This window comes from Colius striatus, chromosome 5, assembly GCF_028858725.1.
Source record: "Colius striatus isolate bColStr4 chromosome 5, bColStr4.1.hap1, whole genome shotgun sequence".
Lineage (NCBI taxonomy): Eukaryota > Metazoa > Chordata > Aves > Coliiformes > Coliidae > Colius > Colius striatus.
The window spans coordinates 50,470,293-50,496,964 of record NC_084763.1 but is presented as its reverse complement, the minus strand read 5'-3'; the positions used below and the strand labels follow the sequence as shown (position 1 = coordinate 50,496,964).

Below are 26,672 nucleotides of genomic sequence, written 5' to 3'. Positions count from 1 at the left end.
ACATGAGTTTTAACAGCAAACTGGAATTTCATTTAATACACACAGGAAATAAACGTAATTAAGTATAACTGCATTCACAGCACAAATATACAATGTCTTTAGTTCATCAGGCTACATGACAAAATCCTGGGTTTATTTAGTTGCAGCACACTTTAAGAAGTATCATATGCCAAATGTTACGGTCTTCATTCCTTCCCTACCTTCACGTTCAAGGTCCTTCCTGGTGTCTTCTATTGCAGGTTGACGCACAGCTTCTCCCTTCCCCTTTCATTGCCCATTCCATGCATTCACTCATCTTTCCTAAAATTGCTACATAAGAAAATACTATCTATTCCAGACCCCTTACACTTCATACATTATGAAGAAAGCAAAACCTCTGGCTATTGCTGTTCAGTCTTCTTCAAGGAAAACTTATTTTTGCTGCAACTGAAGGCAATCTAAACCATAGCACAACTCCTGTTCTGCTACTACCTAGCATTTGTGGGTGGACAAGCCAGCAGGGATTTCTAGGAACCACACAAGGCTCAAGTCCTTCCTCCATTGCCTTTTTAAAGCAGTGTTCCATGGAGAAAGTTGAGATGACATATCATAACAGTGCAGCACTCAGGCTAGCTCTGCTTTCACACCTTAGATCAAAACTAGCTCAAAATCTACCCAAAATTTCCCTTCTAAGTATGGCTGCTCAAAGCAAATAAACTAAAACATCAAATAAGAACAGAAATACGCAATTTAACTGACTGTAACAGAAAGCTTGTAGTAGAGAATCTTTATAGAACCATAGAAACATTTAGTTTGGAAAAAACCTTGAAGATCCTCAAGTCCACACTGACAAATCCATCACTAAACCACATCCCTAAGAAGCTTATCTACATGTCTTTTAAATATCTCCAGAGATGGTGATTCAACCACTTCTCTGGGAAATCTGTTCCAAAGATTGACAATCCTTTCAGTGAAAGTTTTTCTATAATTTCTAACCTACTCTCCTCTGGCACAACTTAAGGCCATTTCACCTCGTCCTGTCACTCATAGCTGGAGAGAAGAGACCAACACCCACCTTGCCACAACTTCCTTTCCAGTAGTTGTAGAGTGCAATCATGTCTCCCATCAGCCTTCTTTTCTCCAAACAGCCCCCACCTCCCTCAAATGCTCCTCAGACTTGTACTACACATCCTTTACCAACTTTGTTGCCTGTCTTTGGACATGCTTCAGAACCTTGCTGTTCCTCTTTTATTGAGGGGCCCAGAACTGAACACAATACTCAAAGTGCAGCCCCACCAGAGCTGAGAACAGGGGGATAACAACTTCCCTGGTCCTGTTGGCCACATTATTTCTGATACAGGTCAGAATGCCATTGGCTTTCTTGGCCACCTGGGCACACTGCTGGTGTATGTTCAGCCAGCTGTCAACCAACACCCCCAGGTCCTTTCCACCATATAGCTTTCCAATCACTCTTCCCCAAGCCTGTAGCATTGCATGGGGTTGTTTTGGCCCAAGTGCAGGACTAAGTTCAGCACTTGGCCTTGTTAAACCCCATACAGTTGGCTTCAACCCATCTATCCAACCCATCTGTCCAGATCCATCTGTAGTGTCTGCCTGCCCTCAAGTAAATTATGGCTCCCACCCGACTTGGTGTTGTATGCAAGCTTACTGAGGGTGCACTCAATCCCCTCATCCAAATCATTTATAAAGATGTTAAACAGCACTGAGCCCTGGGGAACACCACTGGTGACCTGCCATCAACTGCATTAACTCCATTCACTACCACTCTCTGGGCCCGGACATCCAGTTTTTATCCAGTGTCCAACCCATGAGCAGATAGTTTCTCCAGGAGAATGCTAAAGGAAATAATGTCAAAGGCTTTACTAAAGGCTAGGCAGACAACATTCACAACCTTCCCTTCATCCCTTAAGCAGATCACCTTGTCACAGAAAGAGATCAGGTTAGTCAAGCAGGACCTGCCTTTTATAAAGCCATGCTGACTGGGCTCGACTGCCCACTTGTCCTTGAGTGACAGCACTCAAGATGATGCTTCATAACCTTTCCTGACATCAAAAATAGACTGACAGGCCTTTAGTTCCCTGAATCCTCCTTCCAGACTTTTTTGTAGATTGTAGTCACATTTGCTAACCTTAATGCCTGTAACCAAGTCTTGAGGTTCACATTGGTCCAAAGCATAGATTTGCTATCTTTTTCCCCTGAATCTTGCCAAACAGGACGAGCAGGACCTTTTAGACCAGAGGAGTTTTCAAACTTCTCCAGAATAGTGAACGAGCCTCTGCTGTCACACCAGAGCTGCTTAGAAATGCCAAGCCAGTTTGGCAAAGGTCCAAGTCACTATCAAGGTTTCAAGCCAAAGAGTTGAGCTGTATATGCACAGCTCTGTATATTGGATGTAGAAAATATTATGTGTCAGTTCACTACAGATCCACACATTACAGCTGAAAGACAACTATGACTGCAGAAAATATAGATGCAGCTGGGCAGGATTTTGCTTTGGCTGCTACGTGAAAACCATTCCTGGAGTTGTTCACTGCCTCCCTGTGCTCAGAGAAGTGCTCTCACCTCAGTGTGATTACTCATGTGAAGCCTCTCTGTTCTCTCTCAACAAGAAACTAACGGTGAATTATTTTTTTCCTATAAAAGAAAGCAAACCTTCCATCTGTAAAATTAAGCAATCAGTAAGAGGAATGTAACACACCATTCCACCTCCTAACTTTTCCTGTGTACTTCTTCCAGAGAACAAGGTACATAGCTAGGAAAAATACTTCAGTGCCTACTAACCAAGATGAGTCGTCCAGCCATTTAGCCTAGGGTCATTCTGGAAAACATGCATAGAGAACAGAAGCACAGTAAGGGAACAGAAACTGCCTGCAGGTCAGAAAAGCCACAGGATTCTCTTCCACAGAAAGAATAAAGGTATCTTAAAACAGAAAAACTATCAAGTTGTACCTTATTTCACAGATACCTGCTTTATGTTACAAAACCCAGAATAGGGTAATTGCCTGGCAATGCCTTAGATCTATGTTTCTAGGCAATACCTCTTTCATGAGAAGAATTCCATTTTGAGAATATGTTCATCCCCTTAAGTGGAATGAAAATATTCATGACTGATAGGAAGCACGAGGAAAGACACTCTGGAGACCTCGGAGAATTTGAAACAGTCTATCAAAGCAACTGCACAGCATATTTAAGATTTGCAGTTGAAACATTTGAGCAGAAACAATTCTAAGCAAATAGCTGAGCTGCTATGTGCACATTATCTGTATCCAGTTAATTCTACAAAATTAGTCTGCAGAGGTTCATTTATAAGCAAGGATTAGTTTCAGGAAAGACCAACCAGGACAGAAACTACAAGCAAGTGACCTTGCTAAACACTCCTCAAAAGCTCTACAAAGCACTGATTGTTCAAAGTCTTTAGCAAACAGTTCATGTATCAGGTGACTCAATAGCTTTCAGCACAGTGCCTTCAATTCAAGCAGCAAACAGTACAGAGGGTTAAATACCTTTTGTGCTAGTATTAAACATTTTGGCTTTTTCCACGGTTAGTCATATCAGTGAGACAAAGAGAATTTAACAGTAATTGCTTCAAACACTTTGCAGTTGTGAAACACGTCAGCAAAGATGTGCTCAGTATAAAAAGGGTATCCAATGCTTGGAAAGACCTTTATCCAGCCATCTCTTCAGAGGTAGTCACAATCCCAGCATCAAGAAATCTCTGAATACTTGATAGGACAAGAATCTCAGCTTAAGGCAATTTTTTTCCTCCTACTTTCCCATTTCAGTGGCAGATACTTTTAAAATATTTAATGTGGCTTTTAACACTGCATAGTTCTTAGCATATACTAACTTGTCGTGTTTTCAAAAGGTTTGTTACTAGGAGGACCCTTCCACATGCATTGGAATCTTCTCCCTGCTGACATGCTTTCAGTAAGCCACTGTGCTGCCATTGAACAGGAAGATTTTTAGAAATCGCCATTACTCTAAAACAACAGTTAGCAAGGCCTACAGGGGGACAGACAAGGGACCGTAAGAAATACTTTCTTTCAAATATCTGGTCTAAGGTGTACCACTAACAGGGTACTGGTTGACAAAAGGCTCTAAATTCACCAGCTGCACTGAAGAACACTTTAGTTTGAATCCTCTGGGATTTGTTATGAAGAGTGTCACATAGGCACAGGACAAAGCCCAGCAAAGATCCACCTGAATTTCAATAAGAGCATATGACAGAGTGGACACTGAGCCCTCAACAGCTCACTAAACTTTATTTCAGAACAGCAATGTAAGGGTGAAATAATTGTGTGGATGCTGTCCCTCCCCCTCCTTGGCATTAGTATGGCGCACACCTGATTATGCAATAAGCCACTTCCAGGTTAAGAGCAGTGGTCTTATTTTTTGGCTGAGTTGCCAGACAATCAGACAAGTGCCAGATCAGGTACAAGGCAGGCAGCAACAGCAACTCTCCGCTCTCTGCAACAGCCAGCTAGCATGAAGCTTCAGCCAAGGGAACACAGGCCACCACTAACAGGGATAGGCTTGCTGTTTTCTGTCACCTACTTCCTTGTCCTCCCTGCAGCAACTTCAGCAACTGCAGTCACAGTACAAGCCAGGTCAGGTTACCCAACCAGTTGCCTTGGCTTGGAAAGGGTTTGGCTTGAGCAGCCATGGCAGCATGTGAACTCCCTCTCCCTGTCCACACAGCTCATGAAATAATATCCTGTAAGGATATGAAAATAGATGAGATTGCTGTGTATGTCACAACATTAAATAAAATACCACTATTCATACCATATTTCTGTTTGGATTTCCTTCAGAAACAGAATCCTTCTCTCTACTCCTCTCTCAAGTACATCTTCAGATCTTGGCATCTTAATAATTAACTCCTGCTTTAAACCAAATATAATACCCAGCACTTCTCAATAAAGAAACTGTTTTATTTCAGTCATTATCTCCATCACAAAGCAGCTTTCATAAACATTAAAAGAAAGAATCCTTACCATTTTCTATCACGCTACTCAGAATTCAAAGAAGTCAATATAAACTATCGAGGTCAATAATACAATAGACAAGATAATGCCTCCTCCAATGGAGGAGGTCAGTCCTACCTGTGAGATATGGTTGATAGAGGACTCCATCCTCCGTAGCTGGGACGCTTGGATGTCCAGCAGTTGTAATACATTGTTGGCCAGTGCATTGATCTGATAAGCAACACTGGCTAGAGATTGAGTTGTGTAGGCTTTGGTCTCTTCTAATGCTTTCCTTTTATCTGGAGCCTGTAAAGCAAAAGAAGAAAGATGTTTGCTTATGGTTAAGAAAAGGGCAGGGGGTGAAGGACAGGAACAAAAAAATAAAACCTGTATTTAGAAGAATGTGTAACCAGGAAGATGTGACTGTGCACTCAGAGTACTCATGTGCATCTTTTTTTTTTTTAAACCCTCAATAATAAGGAGTCAAGAATATTGTGATTTGTAGGGAGTTGATTTTCTAAAGTCTATCCGATCATTTGTTTCCTGAAAAGCCTCCAATTCCCCAGAAACACTGAAACACAGCTTTTGCCATCTCTTATGAGGTCACACAGCCCATGACAGTTAAAGACAGAAAAAAATTGTCCCACAGTTGGGTATCCCCCTACTGCACATGCCACCTAGTAAGCCAACCCTCCAGCCATGCTAGCTACTACTCCCACAGTGTGGAAGAAGGGCAAGTAGAGCATCAGAATCACGTGCACAGAGGGACCTTGCATGCAGGACTAGTTGTGGAATTATCCCTCCTCACATAAAAGCTTAATAAACTTTCCTTGACAGTTGAGAAAGTTCACTGTTGACTGAAGACTGAGGTGTCAGAAAGGAGTACAGCTTCCCCTCCAAGGGCAAAAATAAAAGGATCACTTTCCCACTGAAATCACATCTTGATAAGCTGTCCAGAGGCACTGCTTCAAAGTCAGAGAGTAGGTTGCCATCCATAACCAACAACTGTTTACGTTACTTGAACTGCAGGCCCAAGTAAATCCCTCCTAACTGGTGGTAGGTACCATGTACTTCATCTGTTAACAACTTGCAAACTGCAGCTATCCAGAGTTCTCTTTTCTTCCCTTTGTAGGAAAAGTGTACTGCATAAGGAAGGATTTGCAGTACATGAGGGCTCAGTGCTAGCATAGTTTTTCTCATTTATTTATTTGTGGAATAGTCAGTTGATCTCAGCAAGGAAAGGTTCCCATTAATAGTCCCTTCTGTATTTTTATTATTTGACACAGGTTGTATGCAACAGTTACAATATTAAGCACAAAGTCAGGAAACAAAGAAATTCTGTTTGCATTCAGCTTAGCCCTGTGTTTTTCAGTTTCCACACACTCACTCATTCTTACATCTTGACTCTTATTTCCTCATCTCACTATTTTAGGTTAACATCCACAAGTGTTTAAAATCTAGCTCTGAGTTAAAGCATGAAAAGATGCAACCGCTAATACAGAATCCTTATCGTCTCTCTTCCTTTAAGGAGAAAACCAGAAGACAATCTGTTCATATAAATAATGAAGTTGCAGCATGACCTAAATACTGCAACACAAACTACACCAGGCTACCTTTTAATAAAAGACTTATTTAAACAAAGGTGAATTCCCCCCAATGCAGGCAATCTGTTCATATCCATGAGTAATGTTCCTAGCAGTATTTTGACACTTATCAGAATACTTGTCTAATGTATACTTCAGACAGATTCACATGCAAAAGCCTTCAACAAAATGAAGCAGCAAGAATAGTTTAATGCAATCTACTGGTAAAATGTAGAACAGCTATTGCATGTACTAAAGCCACATTACACAAAACTCATTTTAGTATTTCTAAATGAAAACTAAGATGCTTTTGGCCTTAAAAGAATATTGACATTTCTAGCTATCAGAAAACTTTAGTAAGAGTCATTTTGCTTCTTTAGAAAACAAACTTTGCTGGGGAAAGACCTGTAAAACAACTACTAAAGGTTCAAGAAATAAGTTTTCCAGAGCATCCTGGCTTTCCACAGAGGCATTTTAAACCTTTAACCATCACTAGCAGACTTTAGAAACACTGTCCTACTGAGCTGGAGCCTAAAGAAAACAACTAGTGGTTTATAGTTGAACATCTGCACTTCTAGATGATGGTGACTATGCAGGAAGCAGCTTCAGTGACACCTGAACTAGACACAGTCAATAAGGCAGCAGTCAACAAGATTCTAACTTTGTATAAACTCAAGTGTAGATCTGTAGCCTTTACTTAAGCAGGTTTCTTACTAGGAAGTTTCAATTGAATAATGTTAGGCTGAACATTAACAGTTTACAAAGCCACAGCATTCAATTACTAAGTATTGTCAAATGATATAACTTCACTGCATATAAAGTTTCTTTTATTTCTTTAATGATTTGTTGATGAAATGCTTTGCCCTCATCTGCCCAAGCACCTAATGTTTTAGTTATTTGCTCAAATTACTAGTTTGGCAGGAGGATTAGATGAACACAGTTATGATGTGGAATGTATTTCATGTCCTAACAAAATTAGGTTACAAACATTTTCAAGCTTTGCTGATAATCCAGCCAATTTCAGCTTTTAGTTTAACAGTTTAGATTAGAACTAACTTGATATATGGTCTTTTGTTTTGTTTTTTTAAAATCAGAACTGCTGGCATCCACAAGACAAGCTAAAAGCTTCACAGACAGCTAAAGGGGATGGGGAGAGAGAAGCCAAAGAGCTTCTCAACAGCAACAGGAGGGAGCTGAGATTTCCAATGTTCAATAAAAAAAAAAAAATCTAAAAGTGGTAGAGAGATAATGCACATGTTTACATGCCTCAAATGCTTCAGTATAATACATGAGCACCAGTTAACTATTCAAGTTTAAAGACAATACAAAGGCTGTCAACTGCCTTGTTCTCCTAATAATTTGGAATTACTTTATAATCTCATATTAAAAGCTTCAAAAAATACTGCTGTTTCTACAGTAATCCTTGATGTAAATGGAAGTTTGAGTGGCCTTTAGAAGCAAAGTGATATGCTTTAAATACAGAAGTTTTTGAAGTTTCCCTCTTAAAGTAAGCTCCCACCTTTCAGTTCACCCTTAACAGGCATGTTACTAAACTGCAGTTTGAAATTGCTTTAACATAACTAAGTTTAACACTAAAAAACCCACCTCTCCTATAATCCAAGAGGATGCAGACAGACTGTCAAACTTGCATGGCACTCCATGCTGCATATCACACTTTTGTCAAACACACATTTGTATCATAAAGCTTTCTTCACAAGTTTACATAACTACACTAGTCAAGTCAAAACTGATTCTGCAGCCAAGCAACTGCCACAGTAAAACCAGAAAAGGAGCTTATTTACTGATTCTTTAATTCAGTGACATGTCAAGGTCAAATGGTGAGAAATCTGTCCATCATTTTAGCTTACAAGCCATGTAATCAATTTTTTCTTCCCCTCTTTAAACTGCCACCCACACAGACACATCCCTGTAACAGTGTTTCTGCAGTGTTCAAATCATCCGCCCTCCAAGCTTTCCCTCTCTCAGCTAATTCCCATCATCTTCCAGTTAATACAGCGCATAACTACATGTATAGTCTTCCTCAAAAAATTACACCAGCTCATACCATAAAGGATCTTCAGAAGATAAACTTCCTTTTGCAAGCACACTGACCCATACCCTCATTACCTGTTCTACAACCTTTGTTTCCTCTTTCCACTTCAGTTCCATTCTGGGCTTGAAACTCCCTGTAAGATAAATGCCCCACCAGAAGAAGTGGCTCCATTTGACAAAGGTCAGAAAGCAGCTCATCTGATCACACCAAGACTGGCTGCCCTAGCAGAAACAAATTAATTTGCCTTCTCAGGATGCAGCATGTGTTGTTCATATTTTTCATCTTCAGCTGTTGGAATATGTGCAAACTCAAGCACATAAAAAACCCCCATCCATGATAAATCACTAATAGAGCACTGCCCTAAAACAGCCTAACATTCAGCAAGCTACACAGAGCTGTTAATTATCCAGTGCCCAATATCTGCTCAGGTGCCTGGCATTCTACTCAAGGGCTTAACCACTCTCACCAATTAAGCTACAGAAACAATTCTACACTCAGTTTTATATGACTTTGCTGTTATTGCTCATGCACATTTAATGAATTCAACAGTACAGTATATTTGTGTTTGCTTCACAAGTAAACACAAGATAATTATTTAGCTTTACATCTCGGTTGTCCTTTTTAAAAAGACTTTCTTTAATTGATTCCAAGAGAAAAAAAAAAGTATTACTACAATCTGTCATCACATGGATTTAGCAGTCTCTACCGTGTGTCCACATTCACAGAATGCAACTGTGCCCAAGTCATCAATACACCCATTTGTGTTCTCTTTCGATCCATCTTCGACATTGATAGAATGCACACTTCCTGATAAAGACAGACACTACAGCTGAGGTTTCAGAGTTCTGTTTCCTTCACTAAGATCTTGCCATTTGAGTTGACATCTGGTCCAAATAAACTCAGGAATTAAATTTTACTATTAAAAAAACCAACCTCAAACAAAAAAAAAAAAATCACATTGTCAAAACTTTTCACTTAAGTTGGCTACAGTCTATAGCACCTCATTTTTCAAGTCAATTGGAAATACTTTTATAGAATGGTGAAGATGTAGATCTGGTCAGGGGCTTGGAGAGCCCTAGATATCAGTACTTAACCCCCCTGAGAACCAGCTGAGGATGCTACAAGGTGGAAGGAACTTATCTCTGAAAAGTGGCCCCCCGCCCTCAGAAAACAGGAACACTCAAACCTGCCTGAAGCAAATGGGAGGAATACTGTGGAACTTCTGAATGCATCTATGAGTTTGAAGTTGCTGCTTGATTGATCTGGTAAGACTTTTACTAACTCAAAGATGGTCTTAAGGATTTAGTTGTTACTTCTGCTAAGGGCAGAAGGCTTAGACCAAGTATTTCACATCCAAGCTGCAGTAAATATGTTTCAAAGGTTTAAATATGCCATAGATGCTAGACAATGTTTAGCTAGTGAGACAAAAGCCTAGTTTACGTTGAATATAAAGAAACAAAATCCAGAGATCACTGTAAATAACTGAGGAGCTCCATATTTAAATAAGTGGCTGGTCCATAGATATAACTTCTCCCTTATCCACGGTTCATGACGCTTGTTATGAATGCTTTGTAAACATGCTGCATTGTAGACTTTTTGGCTTTTCCTAGTAGAAAATCAGTTACAAATGAGAGAAGAAAGTCAAACTGCCACAAGTTTCTGCATTCCAAATAACTTTCAGGAGCCAACTACCTACCTGGAAGCAATCCAAGGAGAACTGAACAGAGTGTGGTTATTACTAGCAGGTGCTCAGCAGGAAGTATTCAGGGTTTCTCTCACCACAGATACGGCCTTAAGGGTATTTGAATCATTCCAGAGTGGCAGGAGAAACTAAGGCTTCAAAAATTTACAAACAGGGGTTGCTTACACCCTGTATGTCATCCAGGTTCAGACAGAGTATGGATCCAATGTGTCAGTTGTTTCCTGGGATATGCTTACTGCACTCATGACATGCAGCAAGCCCACTAAAGAAATTCTCTCTGCAATGCAGTAGGCTAGTACTTACTTCAAGGAGATGATGCACTATTTCCCCAAAACCACAGAGCTATACTAGGCCTGGTATTTACGTGCCTACAAGTTACAAACTGTTCCTCACTGCTCAGCATCTCAATTTCCCCACTGGAAAATGAAGCAAGCCTCAACCCTTACCTAACATATCAGCATGAGAGACACCCTTCCATAGCACCACAGATAAGACTTCAGAGAGTCATCAATATGCCTCATCTACTGTCTGTCTTCAACATATATAGTCGCAGATCACCTATCATAAGTATTCTTGTTACTTGAACCACTTGCTTTGCCATTCACATAATTACTACCAACAATAACAAGGACTGTGGGAAATTTAAAGATCATTTATGTGAAGATAAGGAACAGGAAGAGACACACAGTCCCATAGAATATCAGGGCAAAGCTAGCATCCATACAAAGGTGAACTAATGCCAAAACCCCACATGTTCCAAAGCACACGCAAATCTCAACTAAAATTCTGCATCACGCAGATCAGTACTTCAGTATATACAGTAGAAAATTGTTCTACTGAAATGATTTGCCATAACTTACTATTTTATTATACTTTTCTACCATTCCTGAATTTGTGGTCATGTTGGAAGCTCAAGATTTTAATTATCCAGTATCTTGCAAGCTATTAGTAGCAAAATATAGCAATCAATCAGTGAACATGTCCATCTCCTGTTCAAGGCCTTCTCTGCCAGTGGAATAGCTATCTTACACTGGCAGTGAGAACAAGAAATTGAACAGACTGTCCAACACATCTCTCTACACATAGTGTGAAACGTCAAATAAAAGTATCAATGCTCTCAAGCACTTAGGTAACTGGTTGTTCCAGGAGTACAAAGGAATTTGAAGACAAGGAAGGCATTGAAAGATGTCTAACTATTCAGAGCTGTTCTAAAATCCAAGATCCCTCTCACTACAGTAACTCCAAAATTAAAACTGAGATGATGAAATTCTTTCAAGTCCATAAACAATAATTCTTCCCATCTACTGAGGCAGAGATCTTCACTAAACATAGCCAGGCTAACATCTACAATTCAATTTAAGTGAACTTCCTTCCAGCATCCACAACAAAAAGGCTCAATGGTATGAAATAATACCATGTCTGTTGAGTTTCCCAACTATAAGATGCAGTAACTCAGCTGTACAAAACGCAGAGGAACTGGTAGAACTTGAAATCTCTTCTCTCCAGGTAACGACCTTGCACAAAAAAGCTGGCATTCACACAAGGCACCAGACAAGGTAATCACCACCACATTACAGCCCACAAGCAAGATTTCAGTCTGCTGGGATTTTTTCCCTGAAACAGTCTTCACAAAAGTCACTGACTAGTCAACTATTTCAACTCAAGGGTCAAGACACATACCAAATTATTGTAGTTTAATAAACACATAGGACAGTGTAACAAGCACATCAAAAGCTCTGTTTCAGACAGACCCTTCCCCCACATCCTGGACATGCTAGACAATCAGCTAGAAGCAAATCCTTCATTTCCATCAATAATATTCCCCTGACCAGTCCTGAATAGCCTTGATAGCAAATTAGCATTTCTATGGGCCAAGACCAATTTAGCCAATCTGCCTGTGTCCTTGCAGATTTACTTGAAAGTTGCTTTTCATTTCGTCGATTAACTGTAAAAAAAGTCTCAATTTTTCTAATTACTATTTATTTTGTGGAAGGCCAAAGAAGAAAAGTTTCTTCATTATGGGGATAAGTTAATTCCTAAGGAGAGTTTAAGGGACATGCATATACTATACAGATAAAGTGTATCAGTATTGATAATAACAAAAAAATCCCCGCCAAAAAATCAAAACCAAATTGCCACTTGGTGTTTAGCTCTCTCAGACACTCTGATAACAGTTTGATTATTATAATCAGATGCCAGCCTACACTGCCCCACGTGTACATGGCAGAGAACTGTCTTTGAAATTAGGTTTCCAATAACTAACTTACCCTCATGTATGTTTTTTACCTAAGACAAGTGCACAAGATGTACCATTCAGAACACCGACACAGACTTCAGTGGGTCTGTGAAGGAGGACAGAAGCAGCAAAAAAAAAAAATAAAACACTTTAAAAAAAATTTAACTTAAGAATTCAGTTTTATTTCAGGCTGTGAACGTTACTGCAAGAAACAAATCTATCCAATAAGAGCGCGACTTAGCAATGCTCAGTCTGACAGATGGAGCCTGGGAAGATATGTGCCAGATGCTCTGTTAGCAGCATTTTCTGCCCAAGGCAGCAAACAATATTCATGTTGGCTCTGGACTAAACCACTCCCCTTATTAAAATATATATATATGTTTAAAAAAATACTGTTGAAAACACAATTTATAGTTCTTCTGCCAAATCAAATAGAGATGTCACAGTAAACTTATATGTTGGCACAATACATCACTAATGTCAGTTGTTACAGTCTGTGTACTCAACCAAAACAGCACACCACAATGAACTAAAGTGACAGAAGCAGACATGTCCATGTGTCATTTCCACACAACCCTTGTACACTGAATTAGTAGGACTTCAAGACTGGATTTGTAGCAAGCTTAAGGAAAATGGTCCAAGCCTTATCTTCTGTGCTTTACAGGATTTAGACAACAAGCTCCAGGACAGAATCCACATCTTTGATTCCCACAGTCGGAACGTACAGTTGCTTCCAAATTTCACTTTTAGCTTCCTTGCAGTACCTATGATTTGCTTTATGACATCAAACACAGAAATTTTGTCAGAGCTGACATAAAGCAGGCTTTGACATCCGAGATATCAGCCAGAGCTCCAGATATAGGCTAATGCCACTCATAGACTGTCAGCCAGGAAAAGAAACCCTTGGGACTTCCATAGCAATCTTCCTTCTTCAACTCCAAGAAAACTACCCAAGGTTTCGGAGTGTATGATTATTTCAGCACATTAGACAGCAGGTAATAGGGAATCAGAGAATATACACTCTGCCTGTTTCCATATCCACTGTCTCTCAAATATTGATCTTTTATTTTCTGGTTGGAATGAGGCTTGAAATTAAAGTGGCTTTCTGTTTACATGACAGCATCCACTCACAAATTTTAGCTCATCCAGCAAGGATATGTTCACTGATAAGTCAGAGATTTATTCTTCACTTTATTTTGTGTGACTAGGAAGGAGACTCTTTAGTATTTATTAGTTATCTTCCTTGGAATATAGTGGAAGCAACACAGAACCTAACTAGAGTAAAAATAACATAGGTGAAACAACAGAACTGGGTAGATTTTCACAGCATAAAAGCCTCCGAATCAAGACAGCTCAGAGTAACCTGTTCCAGGACAAAGCTCTTCAGCCTGTGCTGTGTGAAAAAGCCCCTTTTCATGACATTAATAACAATGGTTCCTTCTGCGGATTTTATTTACCTCTTCAGTTTACTCTCAAGGACTGGTGAGTGTTCCCACAGTCACAAGTTTTTTTACTCAGTTTTGACAAATCAAACTGAAGGAATAAGCCCAGAATACTACAATAAATCTGTATCTAAAGATAAGTAACATACTAAAATTCAATGGCCTTCTATAGACGAGCTTCCAAGACTATCTTTCTTTCCAGATACTCCAGTACTCTCTAGTGCTCCTTAACCTCTAGGCAGGTCTGGAATCATACCAGCCAGCATTGAGTGAGTAAGGTTAAGACAAGATTTGGCATAAAGCATCAAACTACAGTGTCACTTGAGCACGTCCTGGTATCACAGATTATACATCAACAGTGCTCTGAAATCATATAACAGGGTAGTCCCAGCTGCTGTTCACAAGACAGCTACACAATGAATGCCAGCATCTGCAAAAGGGTTGGTCCCACAGCAAGCAGGCTCAAAGCTACATGTAGCACTGAAACAGGTTTCTCCACACGGGCATGTTGGAGATGCTGCAGGACAACCAAACAGCGAGGGAAGTTGGGAAGGAGAGCACAAAAAGTCATTAGCAGGTCTGTCCAGCTCCAGAAGCCAAGAGTTACACAGGCCTTCTGACATCCAACAAACATCTGGACTGCAAGTGTTCTTAAACCATGTTTAAGAAAGTCACTTTCAACCCACAGCTGATGCCCAGATTTGCAGTTCAGACAGTTCCCAGTATTTTTAAAACAAATAAGAAAATAATGGCAATTAAAGGGTCAAATTCTCTTCTCACACTTTGTAGCACTACACTGCTGACTATTTGGTGAAGATCAATATATTCACTCCAGAAGGAAACCATCCAAAGGTTAGCACATATCTCTACACTGATGTGATGTGTTTAGACCAGTGGATTCCCAGAGTTTTGTAGTGGCTTATTTCCCAGCACAAAGCACTCTAACATAGCACACAGTGGCCTGAAGTGCCTCAAGTTAAAACAGTAATAGACTGCAATATGATGACTATGTTTCCAAGAATTTGCATGGAAGTGGAGAAAAATCAACCTAGTTTCTGTTTCTATCTCATCACATAAACAGTTGATAATACTGCTTAGACCTTTATGCACTCCTGGACTTGACTGTACATTTTTTATCTGATAGTGGTTGTAAGCACACTACATTCAGTTTCTTTTTGAACAATTGTTTTTTATTATGTTAAAATTGGATCCTGTGGCTAGCAACAGCAGTCAAAAACATTATATACATAAGCTGATTAGAATACCGGGTTAGTTCAGTTACAACAGGTAGGAATTTAACTCTTCAAGAAAAAACATAGAACAAAACAGATGTCTCGGGAGTCACTCATATATCACATTGGTTCTTCCCCTCCCTCCAAAAAACCCAAAACTTGACCAGAATGACGGGGAACAAAAAGTATATAAATATCATAGAATCACATAATGGCAGGAGTTGGAAGAGACCTCTAGAGATCAGCTAGTCCAAATCCCTGCTAAAGTAGGTTCACCTCAGTCAGGTCATACAGGAACACATCCAGGTGAGTGTTGAAAATCTCCAGTGAAAGAAACACCACAGCCTCTCTGGTCAGCCTATGCCAGAGCTGTCACTGGAGTGACATTGGCCTTTCTCCAGTCCTCAGGCACCTCGTATGTCCTCCATGGTCAATGGAAAACGATGGAGAGTGCCTAGCAATAACATCAGCCAGTTCCCTCAGCACTCATGGGTGCATCCCATCAGGTCCCATACATTTATGGGTGTTAAGCTTGCCAAACAGGTCTGTATCCTCATCCACCAAGGGAAAGTCTTCCATTCTCCAGACTATCTCACTGTCCCCCAGGGACTGGGCTTCCTGAGGGCTGGACTTGGCAGTGGAGGCTGAGGCAAAGAAGGCATTCAGTAGTTCAGCCTTCTCTGCATCCTCTGTCACCAGGGCACTCTCCTTGTTCATCAGCAGGTTCACATTCTCCCTGATCTTCCTTTTGCTGCTGATGTATTTGAAAAAGCCCTTTTTGTTTTCCTTTATTTCTTACTTGGATTTGCTTTGATTAAGGTTGTTTAGTAACTCAAACTTGATTTTGTATTCTACAGACGGGAAAAAACACTCTGTCCCCTCATCCAAGTCCTTGATGAAGATGTTGAACAAAACTGACCCCAGAACCGACCCCTGTGGAGCTCCATTAGCCACAGGCCTCCAATTAGACTTGGTGCCTTGATCACCACCCTCTGGGTTCTGTCATTCAGCCTGTTCTTGATCCACCTCACCATCCACTTATCCAATCTCCATCGCCCAAGCTTTTCTATGACAATGTTATGGAAGATGGTACCAAAAGCCTTGCTGAAGTCAAGGTAAATGACATCCACTGCTCTCCCCTCATCTGCCAGCTAGTTAATACCCTCATAGAAGGCTATAAGGTTGGCCAAGCAGGATTTCCCCTTAGAATCATAGAATGGTAGGGGTTGGAAGGGACCTTTAGAGATCATCTAGTCCATCGCCCCCCTGCAGAAGCAGGGTCCCCTAGATCACGTCGCATAGGAACATGTCCAAGTGGGTCTTGAAGACCTGCACGGAAGGAGACTCCACAACCCCTCTAGGCAGCCTGCTCCCCTTGGTGAATCCATGTTGACTCCCCTCATAACCATCTGTAATGGTTTTGCCTGGGCCAGGTTTTTTGGTAGCAAGGGTGCTACAGGGGTGGCTCCTTTAAACAAAGAGTTGCCAGAAGCTTCCTCTGTAGCTCATAGGGTTAGGGCCACTCAATTCTAAGCTGGATCCTGCACCTGACCCAGGCCTGGCCAATGAATGACTGAGGTAATACCTCCATGAATAACATATTTGAGAAGAAGCTGTTGCACAGTTGCTAAACTGCAGCAGCAACATGGAGTGAGAATGTGAAAACACCTCTGCAGACACCAAGTTCTGCAGAGAAGGAGGGGGAGGAGAGTGCTTGGGTACTGAAAAGGCTCCCCTGATAGGTGGCGAGGACAATGGTGAAGCAAGTTGTGCCCCTGCAGTCCATGGAGGACCACAGGGAAGCAGAGACCCACTCCCAGCCTGTGGAGGACCCCTGCCGGAGCAGGTGGATGCCTGAAGGCAGCTGTGACTCCATAAGGAGTTGATCCTGGCAGGACCTGGGAGTCAGTGGGGGAGGTGCCCATGCCAGAGCAGGTTTGCTGTCAGGACTTCTGATCCCTTGAGGGACCCAGGCTGGAGCAGTCTGTTCCTTAAGGACAGTTCTCCTGGTGGATGACTCATGTTGGGGCAGGGTGTGAGGAGCTGCCCTCATTGAGGGACCCATGCCAGAGCAGTTCGTGAGGAGCTGCAGCCCCTAGAAGGACCCACGCTGGAGAAGTTCATGAGGGACTGCCTCCCAGGGGAGGAACCCCACACTGTAGCAGCAGGAAGGGTGAGGAGGTCTCCCCCTGAGAAGCAGCAGTGGCAAAGTCCATGTGTAACGAACTGACCGCAACCCCCATCCCCTGCGCCACTGGGAAGTGAAGGAAAGGGAGTCCTGGGAAGAGGAGGAGTGGGAGAAGGTGTTTTTAAGATGGTTTTATTTCTCATCTATCTGGTCTTATTGTTTCTTTAATAAATCAAATCTTTTTCTCCCTAAGTTGAGTCTGTTTTGCCCATAACACTAATTGCTGAATGATCACTCCATCCTTAACTCACAAGCCGTTTGTTATATTTTTCTCTCTCTCCTGTGTAGTTTGGGAGGGGGAACGATTTTATGACTTGGTGGACACCAGGCTAAACCACCACACCATCTTTTCTTTTGTGTGTTTTGAGATGGCATCCAGGATGAGCTGTTCCATCACCTTTCCAGAGATGGAGGTGAAGCTCACTGGCCTGTAATTTCCTGGGCCATTTTTCCAGTCCTTTTTGATGCCTGGAGTGACACTGGCCTTCCTCCAGTCCTCAGGCATTTCACCTGTCCTCCACGATCATTTTGTCAGAGTGTCAGAGTCAGACACTCTCTTAGGGTGGTCAGTCTTCTAACTCTCATCTTGGCATGTAGCTGGGGAGCATTCATCACTGCTTTTGTTGACCTGACATATTTCACAGTTGGATGGGATGGCACCAGCATTGCCATTTTGCATCACTCCTTGAGTCCTTCAGTTTAAAGCCTGTTGGTAACTGGTAAAGTCCACATCCAACAACATATAAAATTTAACAGAAACCTACGGAAGACAGAAAGCAAGATCTTTGATAGGAAAGAACTGTCAAAGTCAGCAGTGAGGGAGTTGTTTATTTAAACAAAGATCTTGGATGGACATTTGCTATGGTGTAAGTTAGCACAATAGTTCAAGTGAGTAGCTTTTCCTAGAAATACAGTTCCAGCAAAGTATTCCAATCCATGTTGAAGTAACACTGATGATTTTATCCTGCTCTTTCATATGACTTTAAATACTGCTTCTCCTTCATGTACAATGTTGAGGAACAATGTAGAGGGAGGCAGCTTTAAGCAGATGAAGGAAGCGCAGAGAATCATACAAATGACTGCATGGAAGTGCAAGCACTGCTGTGAGATGCAGGAGAAGTCACACGCACCTCACTCCCTGTCTCCCAGTCCAGCAGTAAGACAACACCCCAACTATGCTATTTCAGTGCTTGTAGTAGGACCACCAGGGCACCCTGCTACTATCTTGTCTATAATCAGCTTGACAGATGAGCAGCCTTATTACAGTCACAGGAGAGCTGTATTCAGAGAAACAGTCCTTTCGTAACAGGAACATGTGAGCTATACTTGCACGTCTGCCCATATCCACACTGCGGTCTACCTCCACATCAAAGGAGAGGCCAAGGTAGGACACATGCAGCAGTTGAACGGCATGTGGGAATGTGTATCTGACGTACCCAGTTGCTTCAAAGCTTAGGATAGGCTCTCCACACTGCAAGGGAGGCAGTAGTCCAAGCAAAATGACATGCAATTAAGTCTGATGGCAAGGCTTAGCTACCACAAGTAAGATTCCTACTCCAACGTGAGCAGATGCAAGCAAGCTCAGGACTGGAATAATTACATTTCATAAGCTCTGTTCAGAATTCTTCCATTTAAAACAGCAAGTGTCTGTGTCAGTAGCAAAATAAATTCTACCCTAAAAACGTGCTCTCAGTTTTACCAAAGAATATACAGTATTTATATGTAAATGAAGTGCTACATGAATAGGGAGAGGGGAAAGACCCTCTATACAAAAACAGCATAAACACTGAAGGTATGTCCAAAGTAAAACTGGAGATTGGTCTTTTTATCATCTTCCCTTCTAATCAGCCCTTACAGGTAGAACTGCTTTCCAGTTTCCTACCTTACTGGTTTTTTAAAAGAAATTGGAAAGGAAAAAAAAAAAACACAAAACTTTTCTGTTCAACAACTACAGAAATTAGTTTTCCTAGTCATGGAAGGAGAATTTATCATCATGAATAACCACATTTTTGCATCTATTATACTTAATGATGATGCATTTTTCTTAACTTTCACACTGGTTAGTTTGCATTTAGTCAATTTCTGAGGAGGCACGTAGCTTAAATGAGTACTTTTTGCTCATTATTTATGTTCTCTATTTGCATAACTCCTTCACAACTGCTCCATTAAACACCTCTTCCCCTCCAAGGCCAGTTTTAAAAAGCCTCCTGCTTTATGAGACTGACAAGCATGACTCACAGTATTCCCTACATTCATTCCCCCAGGCCTCGTGGGATGCCACACAGTCAGCCAGTACCTGCTTCAGTTCACACTCCCCCACTGTCAGCACTGCTGCAGTAACCATTTTCAGCAATCTGGGAAAAAAGTAAAGCTACCCCTCTAGCTGTCTGCTGTAAGAAGCAAATAGTAACAGTATTTGCTTTTAATTTTGTCCTACAGCAAGAGAAAGTGGCTGAAGAGAGGCATGTAGTGAAGGAGGGTTACACACTCTCTCCCCCATTCCTCCCGTTCTTTTATTCCTACCAGAAAAGTAGGAGTTTTTCAAGACCCTCAATTTTCCTTTCAATCATCCTTCAAACTATTGTCATTTTCTGCCAGCAAGGCAGAAAGTTAATCAGGACAGATTATTCTTTGTCAACTCTTAAGCCCTTCCCATGCCAGAATACACAGCAATCCTCCACATATCCCACATTCAGGACCAAAACCAGCAACTTCTCTCCCCTCAGCAGAGCAGCAGCAGCCCACAAGTACCATAACCCTGCATACTTGGCTTCTATCGCTGGTAAGTAATTGTCTTGTAATTACAACAAATATCTCCCTTGGTCTCAAACAGTCAATATTCACTGCAGACTACTGACAGGCGTTGATTTTACAGTTCTTCATGGATAGTAGGTTTCCAAAGAGGGAATGTGCTAGAAAGCTTTCCATTGACTGTTATCCTTCTCCATCAGTTTAAAGGACAAAGGAGAGGATGGAATACACATCTAGTAATGACACAGACACTACCCAAATGAAATCAGTCTTCTTACAAAGTAAGAAGCGTGAGCAAGCTTTCATGAGCCCAAGCTTCAATTACATCTACGGCAACAACAATTTTCTCTAACATTCAAAGCTAAAGACACCTTAAAAATTAGACACAAAATCTGTTGCCATTTAAGACAACATGTACTTGCAATGCTCCCAGACAAGTCTCAAGACTACTGCAACAACCAGATCATTTTGGTGCTGGGAGAACATACGGTACACTGCAGCAGGAAACTCACCCACGATGTTTGAAGAGAGACCTTGTAGAGCCAAGCACTTCAAAACCAGACATTTTACCTAACGCAGCTAAAGCCAGGAGTTTGCATCACAGAACCAATAGTTTTATTTCCAGACACTTAGAAATCCTCCAAGTCAGACAGTAAATCAAAAGCTGAATAATCCCCAGCCAGGGCTCCAAGGATCTTGCCAACACAAATGCATTGACTCATCATATCTCTATTTGTTAGCCTGATACTCTCTGGACCTTGACTGAAGTATCACCTGAGCCAACCGCCATGAAGCCTCACAGTGGGAACCCTGGAGGCTATAATCTTATTTTATCAAAACCCTTCAGGAGCAGGTCCAGCTGTTTTGTGGATACATACCCATCAATGTATCGTAATAGAACATCATTTCCCCTGACAGGTCCATCTTTGCTTCACTATTAAGAGACATCAAGCCCTGAAAGCAGAGGAGTTTTAAGCCCTTTCCACTCCTCGAACTGAACATAACAACAGGAACAGCTTTCTGAACAAGACATAGAGAGGGTCTGGCCACATACATCATAGATGAGGCCTCCTAAGAGTTGCACTAGTAGACTGAATCACATCAGTTCCACTGCACACTATGTCTCCCCAGCTGTCATCTGTTTTCTCTGTGTGTCTCGCTCATCATGTCTTCCTCAGGTGGTTACAGTCCCCTCCACAGTCAAGGCCTTAGTCTCAACTCTGTGCCAAAAAACATAATCTAAAAAAGAAATGTATATAAATGTCTTCAGTAGCTGCAGGTTTCAAATTAGTCAAATCCAAGCAAGTAGAAGCTGTTTGTCTGAAAAGCATCATGAAAAACAGCTGCATAATTTAAGTGGCAAGGCAGTAAAATATGCAGTTAAATAATAGAAAGATTAATTAGAAGAAATAGGCAACGGAGAAGAGGTTTTCAGACAATATTTGAAATGAGACTGAAAGTTAATGAGGTAGAGAGCAAGCATGTAAGGGTTTTGGAGGCAGTAACTGTGATGAGAGCACTCTCTTTTACTGCCGTTCACACAAGAAAGTCCACAGTATTTGGCAGGAGGAGAAAAGTGAGACAACAGGTCCAGGCAACAGCCTGCAGCAAGCACATAGGAGACAATAGCAAGAGAGAAATCTGCAAATTCACATCAAGATCATAAGCTAGGAGAAGCACCTGCAAAGACAGGAATGTTGTCACTAGTAATGTTAAGTGACATAATAGTGAGAAACATTATTGGGTGTATGAATGTGGAAAGACAAGCGATGGCATAGAATCATAGAATGGAAGGGGTTGGAAGGGACCTTTAGAGATCATCTAGTCCAATCCCCCTGCAGAAGTAGGTCAACCTAGATCAGGTGGCATTCTGCAGCTACTTAGATGTTACAGCAGCAGCTTCACACAACTGCCTGGACACCTTGTTCTTCTCTTGTCTATTTGTTTTACACAAACATTTTCTTATCTTTGGCTCCAGAAAACACAAAATTATTTCACAGGGACCTCAGTTCAAGTATTAATTTGTAGTATGTCTGCTACAACAAAGTCAAATAAGATGCCTGACTAACAATAATTGCTACAGGACAAATACTGGTTGGCAGATTGGCTGACCTCAAAGTATAACAAGGAGATCAGAGGATGAAAGGCAAGATACTATTCTATGATTCTACGATACGCATCTGGTAAAAGATTAGCTGGGAAAAAGAGACAACAAAAAACCTAACGCTTGTCTGATCAAGTACAGCTTGATTATCATGTGAACTACTGGTGTGAAAGTAGTCAGAAGAGTCTACAATTCTTTTCCAAGGACATTAAAGAATTGTTACATTTCAGGTAGTAAACAAGATTTTTCTTTCTTGCAAATATTCATGTTCCCAGGAGGAACATTACATTCACCTCTAAGAATGTCAAACCAGCACTTGCTTTAGTAAGCCTCCTCTGCCCAAGCTCTAAGAGGTCTCTGTTCCTTCTTAACAAAAGTAGGAACAGTACCACTTTCTACTCTTACTTGTCTTGAAGGTTACAATAAAATTAGGAAAGTGCTGAAAAGTCTCTTCCCCACGAGGTCTTTAACTGCTAATCTCTACAGTATCAGAGCCTCCTCACACATGGAGCATCATGCTTCTCTAACCTGTTCTGTTGAGAGAGTATACAGAGTTGATTATTTTGGGTTCTTTGGAGAGGGAGGGAGGAAGAGGGAGGGATGACACCAGAACAAATATAACTACTACCTTAACATAAGGAACATAAAGCCATGTCTTACTGCAGAATAGACAATCTTTACTGTTCTTTTAGAATATTCCATGATGGTAGAAGATACAGTAGTGCACACATCATCTGTGGTTGTTAGGATGAGATTTTATCATAGCAGAGGTCCAAAGCAAGAGAAGTTCTGATTTTCAGAGACTTCAGTTTGCCAAACCCAGCACTTAGTGACTTACTAACTGGAATACTAGAAAAGAATTATTAAAATCACCTTGTGAACAAACTTTTTCAGAGTAAAACTAATTTCTTCTGTCAGCTTAGCCAGCAGGTTGGCTGTCAATTTCATCTCATGTTAGTACAGACTGTTGAATTTTAAAGTTTTATCTGAAAATGGTGCACTCATCTCACTCCAAACTGAAATTCTCGCACAGGGCTCCCCATACTTCCTTTCATTCTAAAACATTAGCATCATAGTAACAAATCTAAGCTCTGCAAAACATGCATGGATCCTGTTAACAGCATTAAGGGCTTGTATAAGATGAGCAACGTTATTTGCATCATCTCAAGCAAAGACAGCATCTACACACTTATTAATTAACTCATAAAAAAACCCATATTCCCTTTAACAGCAAGAGGAGGAGTTCTGCTTTCATTTGCTGCACAATATATGGATTCCTCAAAGAACCCACCTGTTAGAAGTGCTGTATCTTTTATTTCACTACCTGGCCCTAAGCCAATGAAACACTTGACTGAGCCCCACCAATGCAGTCAGAAGAGCATGCTGACAGCCTGGAGGTGAAGCAGGAAAAGCACCTTGCTGATAGCATCTTGCTCACAGAGCTCTGTTCAGCAGCTCATCCTGACCTGTTCTCTACAGCACCCTGGTCTTGGCCCCAAAGGGCTCTGTGCAAGTTTTGAGCTGCAAAGAGTTATTTCTACAATTCACGGGAGATCCTAAGCCTCTGTCTGCAGCAGCTGCCCCACCAGCAAGCTCAGGAACAGGGAGGAACCACATTGTGGCATCCTATCTGCTATTACAAATCCTGCAGTTATTTCTCTTTACATACAGGTGGAGGGAAGAGAGGATCCCTGTGACCAAGCCCACCCACCTCTGTCACCAATACTCAGATTTGGGGGGACGGGGAGCAGAGTAGAGAAAATAGCATCAGAGAACACTGTGCTGGGTAACACAAATTCCAAAGATGGCAAGAATGCTCTGGTAATTATGAACAAGCCCAGACACTGAGCAACACAATTCATTTCCTACCACGTAACAACAAATAGAAACCACATCACATCACTAATTAAGGACCAAACACTGACATAGAGCAAGCAAGTGGCTTGCTATACCAGAACTGACAATCCACACTGCTGCCACCCTGCTGTTCTGCAGGTAAGAAAGATTTCAGTCACCAGAACTCTCAAATACCAACTGCTTTCACTAATGAGAAAGAGACAAGACAGTACTGTGAGCATTATGTAACTCCAGAAGCTTGTAAAGCCAAAAATTAAGGTTCTTGTGAGAGGAGATACATAAAAGTAGTTGCTGCTAATTAGTTCAATGATGGTTTCAGGTGCTTGTTTTCCCAAGGGATTTGTTGCACTCTGAGTGAGCACGGTCTCCGAGTTTCTGCAGTTAAACACTTCTTGCTGTGTTGCAGTGTAACACAGGCAATCTGGAAAAGACGGGGTGGGAGAGAATCCTTGGGCACAGCACTGGAAGTCCAAACAATCAGGTTCTGTTCCCAAATCTCTCAGTACATCCCTACATGACCTTCCATTAGTCAGTTATAAATTCTATGCCTCCATTTATGCTTCTGTAAAATGAAGACAGTTCAAAATACTAAACAAAGATATTCAGAAGTTGTATGCTTCTTGTTTATTTCAGAGTTAGGGGTTTTTGTTGTTAAAGGTAGATCAGCAGCACAAATACCAACAGGAACTTTGCCCTCAGCAGTACAACACTTCCTATTGTACACAGTCTACTCCTGTACTCTTTTCCTTTATTTAAAGGGATCCACTTTGAGCCATCCTCAAGCTCCCAGAGATCTGGAGGGAAGTATTAGACAGTTGCCTCTCTTACTCACGTCTTCTTTCTTCCTTCCAACAATTCCACAGGGTTGGGCACAGTACAGAAAGCAAGGATCACATTTAACATACACTGACAAAAGACAACCTGCAAGCTTCTTCCCTCTAATGCACGTGCAAACAAGGGAGCAAGCAGACAGCACTTCCACAGTGAAGAAACAGTATGCACCTGTAAAAGCTTATCCCAATCCACTTTGATAGCACCATGCTAACACAATAATCTGCTGAAATACTAATGACAAATAGAGCAGGAAGAGGAGCTGACATTTTGCTAGGTTCTTAAAACAAATGCACCAAAATTAATGAAAACACTTCAAATTTGGAAAAGCTGGTCTCGCATCCTTTATCTCCTCTAGATACAGACATACAACACTCTAGGATCCATTCCCTGTATCTGCAGGGCAGTTCCTTGCTGATTCAGTGAAGCTGTACTACCATCTTAGCGCTGCTTCAGAGCTGAATACACAGCTGTATTTTCTAAAACACTGACCACACACTGGCACAGAAGACCTACAAGCCTAAACACACCAATCTGCACCCAATTTTTGTTGTTTTTAAGAAAACATGCACACAGAACAGCCAGTTCCTTTTACATTGATGGCAAATGTCTGCTTAAACTACCTTAAAGAACAGTGTTCAAAAGTACAAGCTAATATATTTTCTTAAATAATATTATTTAAATCTACAAAGCATAATGGATGGCACACCTATATTTTATCTCAAGCTCTCTAATTTTGCATTGTATTTAAGTGTTACAGAAGGTGACCTAGCTTAATTAGTCCTTTTTTGGTAAAATGTTTCAGAAAACAAAAGTCACTATATTTAATCTCAATACAAACTAATTAACCTATGAACACAAAAGCATGCAAGTTCTCACAGCACATGAAAGATTTGTATTAGTGACAATTTATGAAGTTTACCCTTTTAAAGCAGGTTGTTTCCTGAATTAGGCACGGAGTGAACTTCTTTGTACTGAACTAATCTAAGCCCTTTCCACACACCAGGCAATGAAGCCAAGTGCCAGATCAGTTACTGGCATTTAAGAAAAAAAGAAACACTACAAGTTATTTCCTTTCCAATACTTACTATCTACTGTATAGGAAGTGCAGAACATCCAACTCAAGAAACAGAAAGGATTCTTAGATGCATGCTGGAAAATAACAAGCATTTGTGAAGCTTCTTGCATGCAACACTGCTGCTCAACTGCACACATTTATTTTTCTACAACTGGAAAGCAACTTCTAATTTTCTTATAACAGCAGACAAACTGAATTCCATCCCTGCTTTTGTCTATTTTACCCAGAATAACTTGTTAACTCACAGTTGGAAGCTACAGAAGGAAATAACATGACAACAAAAACACACACATTTAGGCAACACAGCCACTTACTTCCTTAAAAGGTCTTTCACTTAATCTGTTTTCTAAAGCTGCTACATCTACCCACTAGAGACCATCAAGAGGGGAATTTACACAAGTCCTATATATTCCAAGCTATTCAGAGGTTCTCATAGTCATTTTTGAATCATATTTGAGCCTAAAGAAATTACAAATAGATCTTCCCGAGTGGCCTAGAAGCAGAGATGGATGAAAACTATGCATAAAGAAGACTATAAGAAACATCCAACTTAGAGATGTAAGTCATTTTAAAAGCACGAAGAAACCTCTCTGTGTGCTACCCCAATAAACTGAAGTTGTTCAAAAGGAAGTCATCAGTGCAGAAACATTG

At 41.0% G+C, this 26,672-nt stretch overlaps 1 protein-coding gene across 11 annotated transcripts in view; it reads right to left on the bottom strand.

Annotated features, from left to right (window-relative positions):
• Nucleotides 1-26,672, bottom strand: part of ABI1 (abl interactor 1) — a 142,469-nt gene that overhangs the window by 111,554 nt on the left and 4,243 nt on the right. For all 11 annotated transcript variants that reach the window (XM_061997108.1, XM_061997107.1, XM_061997105.1 and 8 more), the window contains exon 2: nucleotides 5,103-5,270. In XM_061997108.1, coding sequence (XP_061853092.1) covers nucleotides 5,103-5,270 — 168 coding nt within the window. The remainder of the gene's footprint in view (nucleotides 1-5,102; nucleotides 5,271-26,672) is intronic.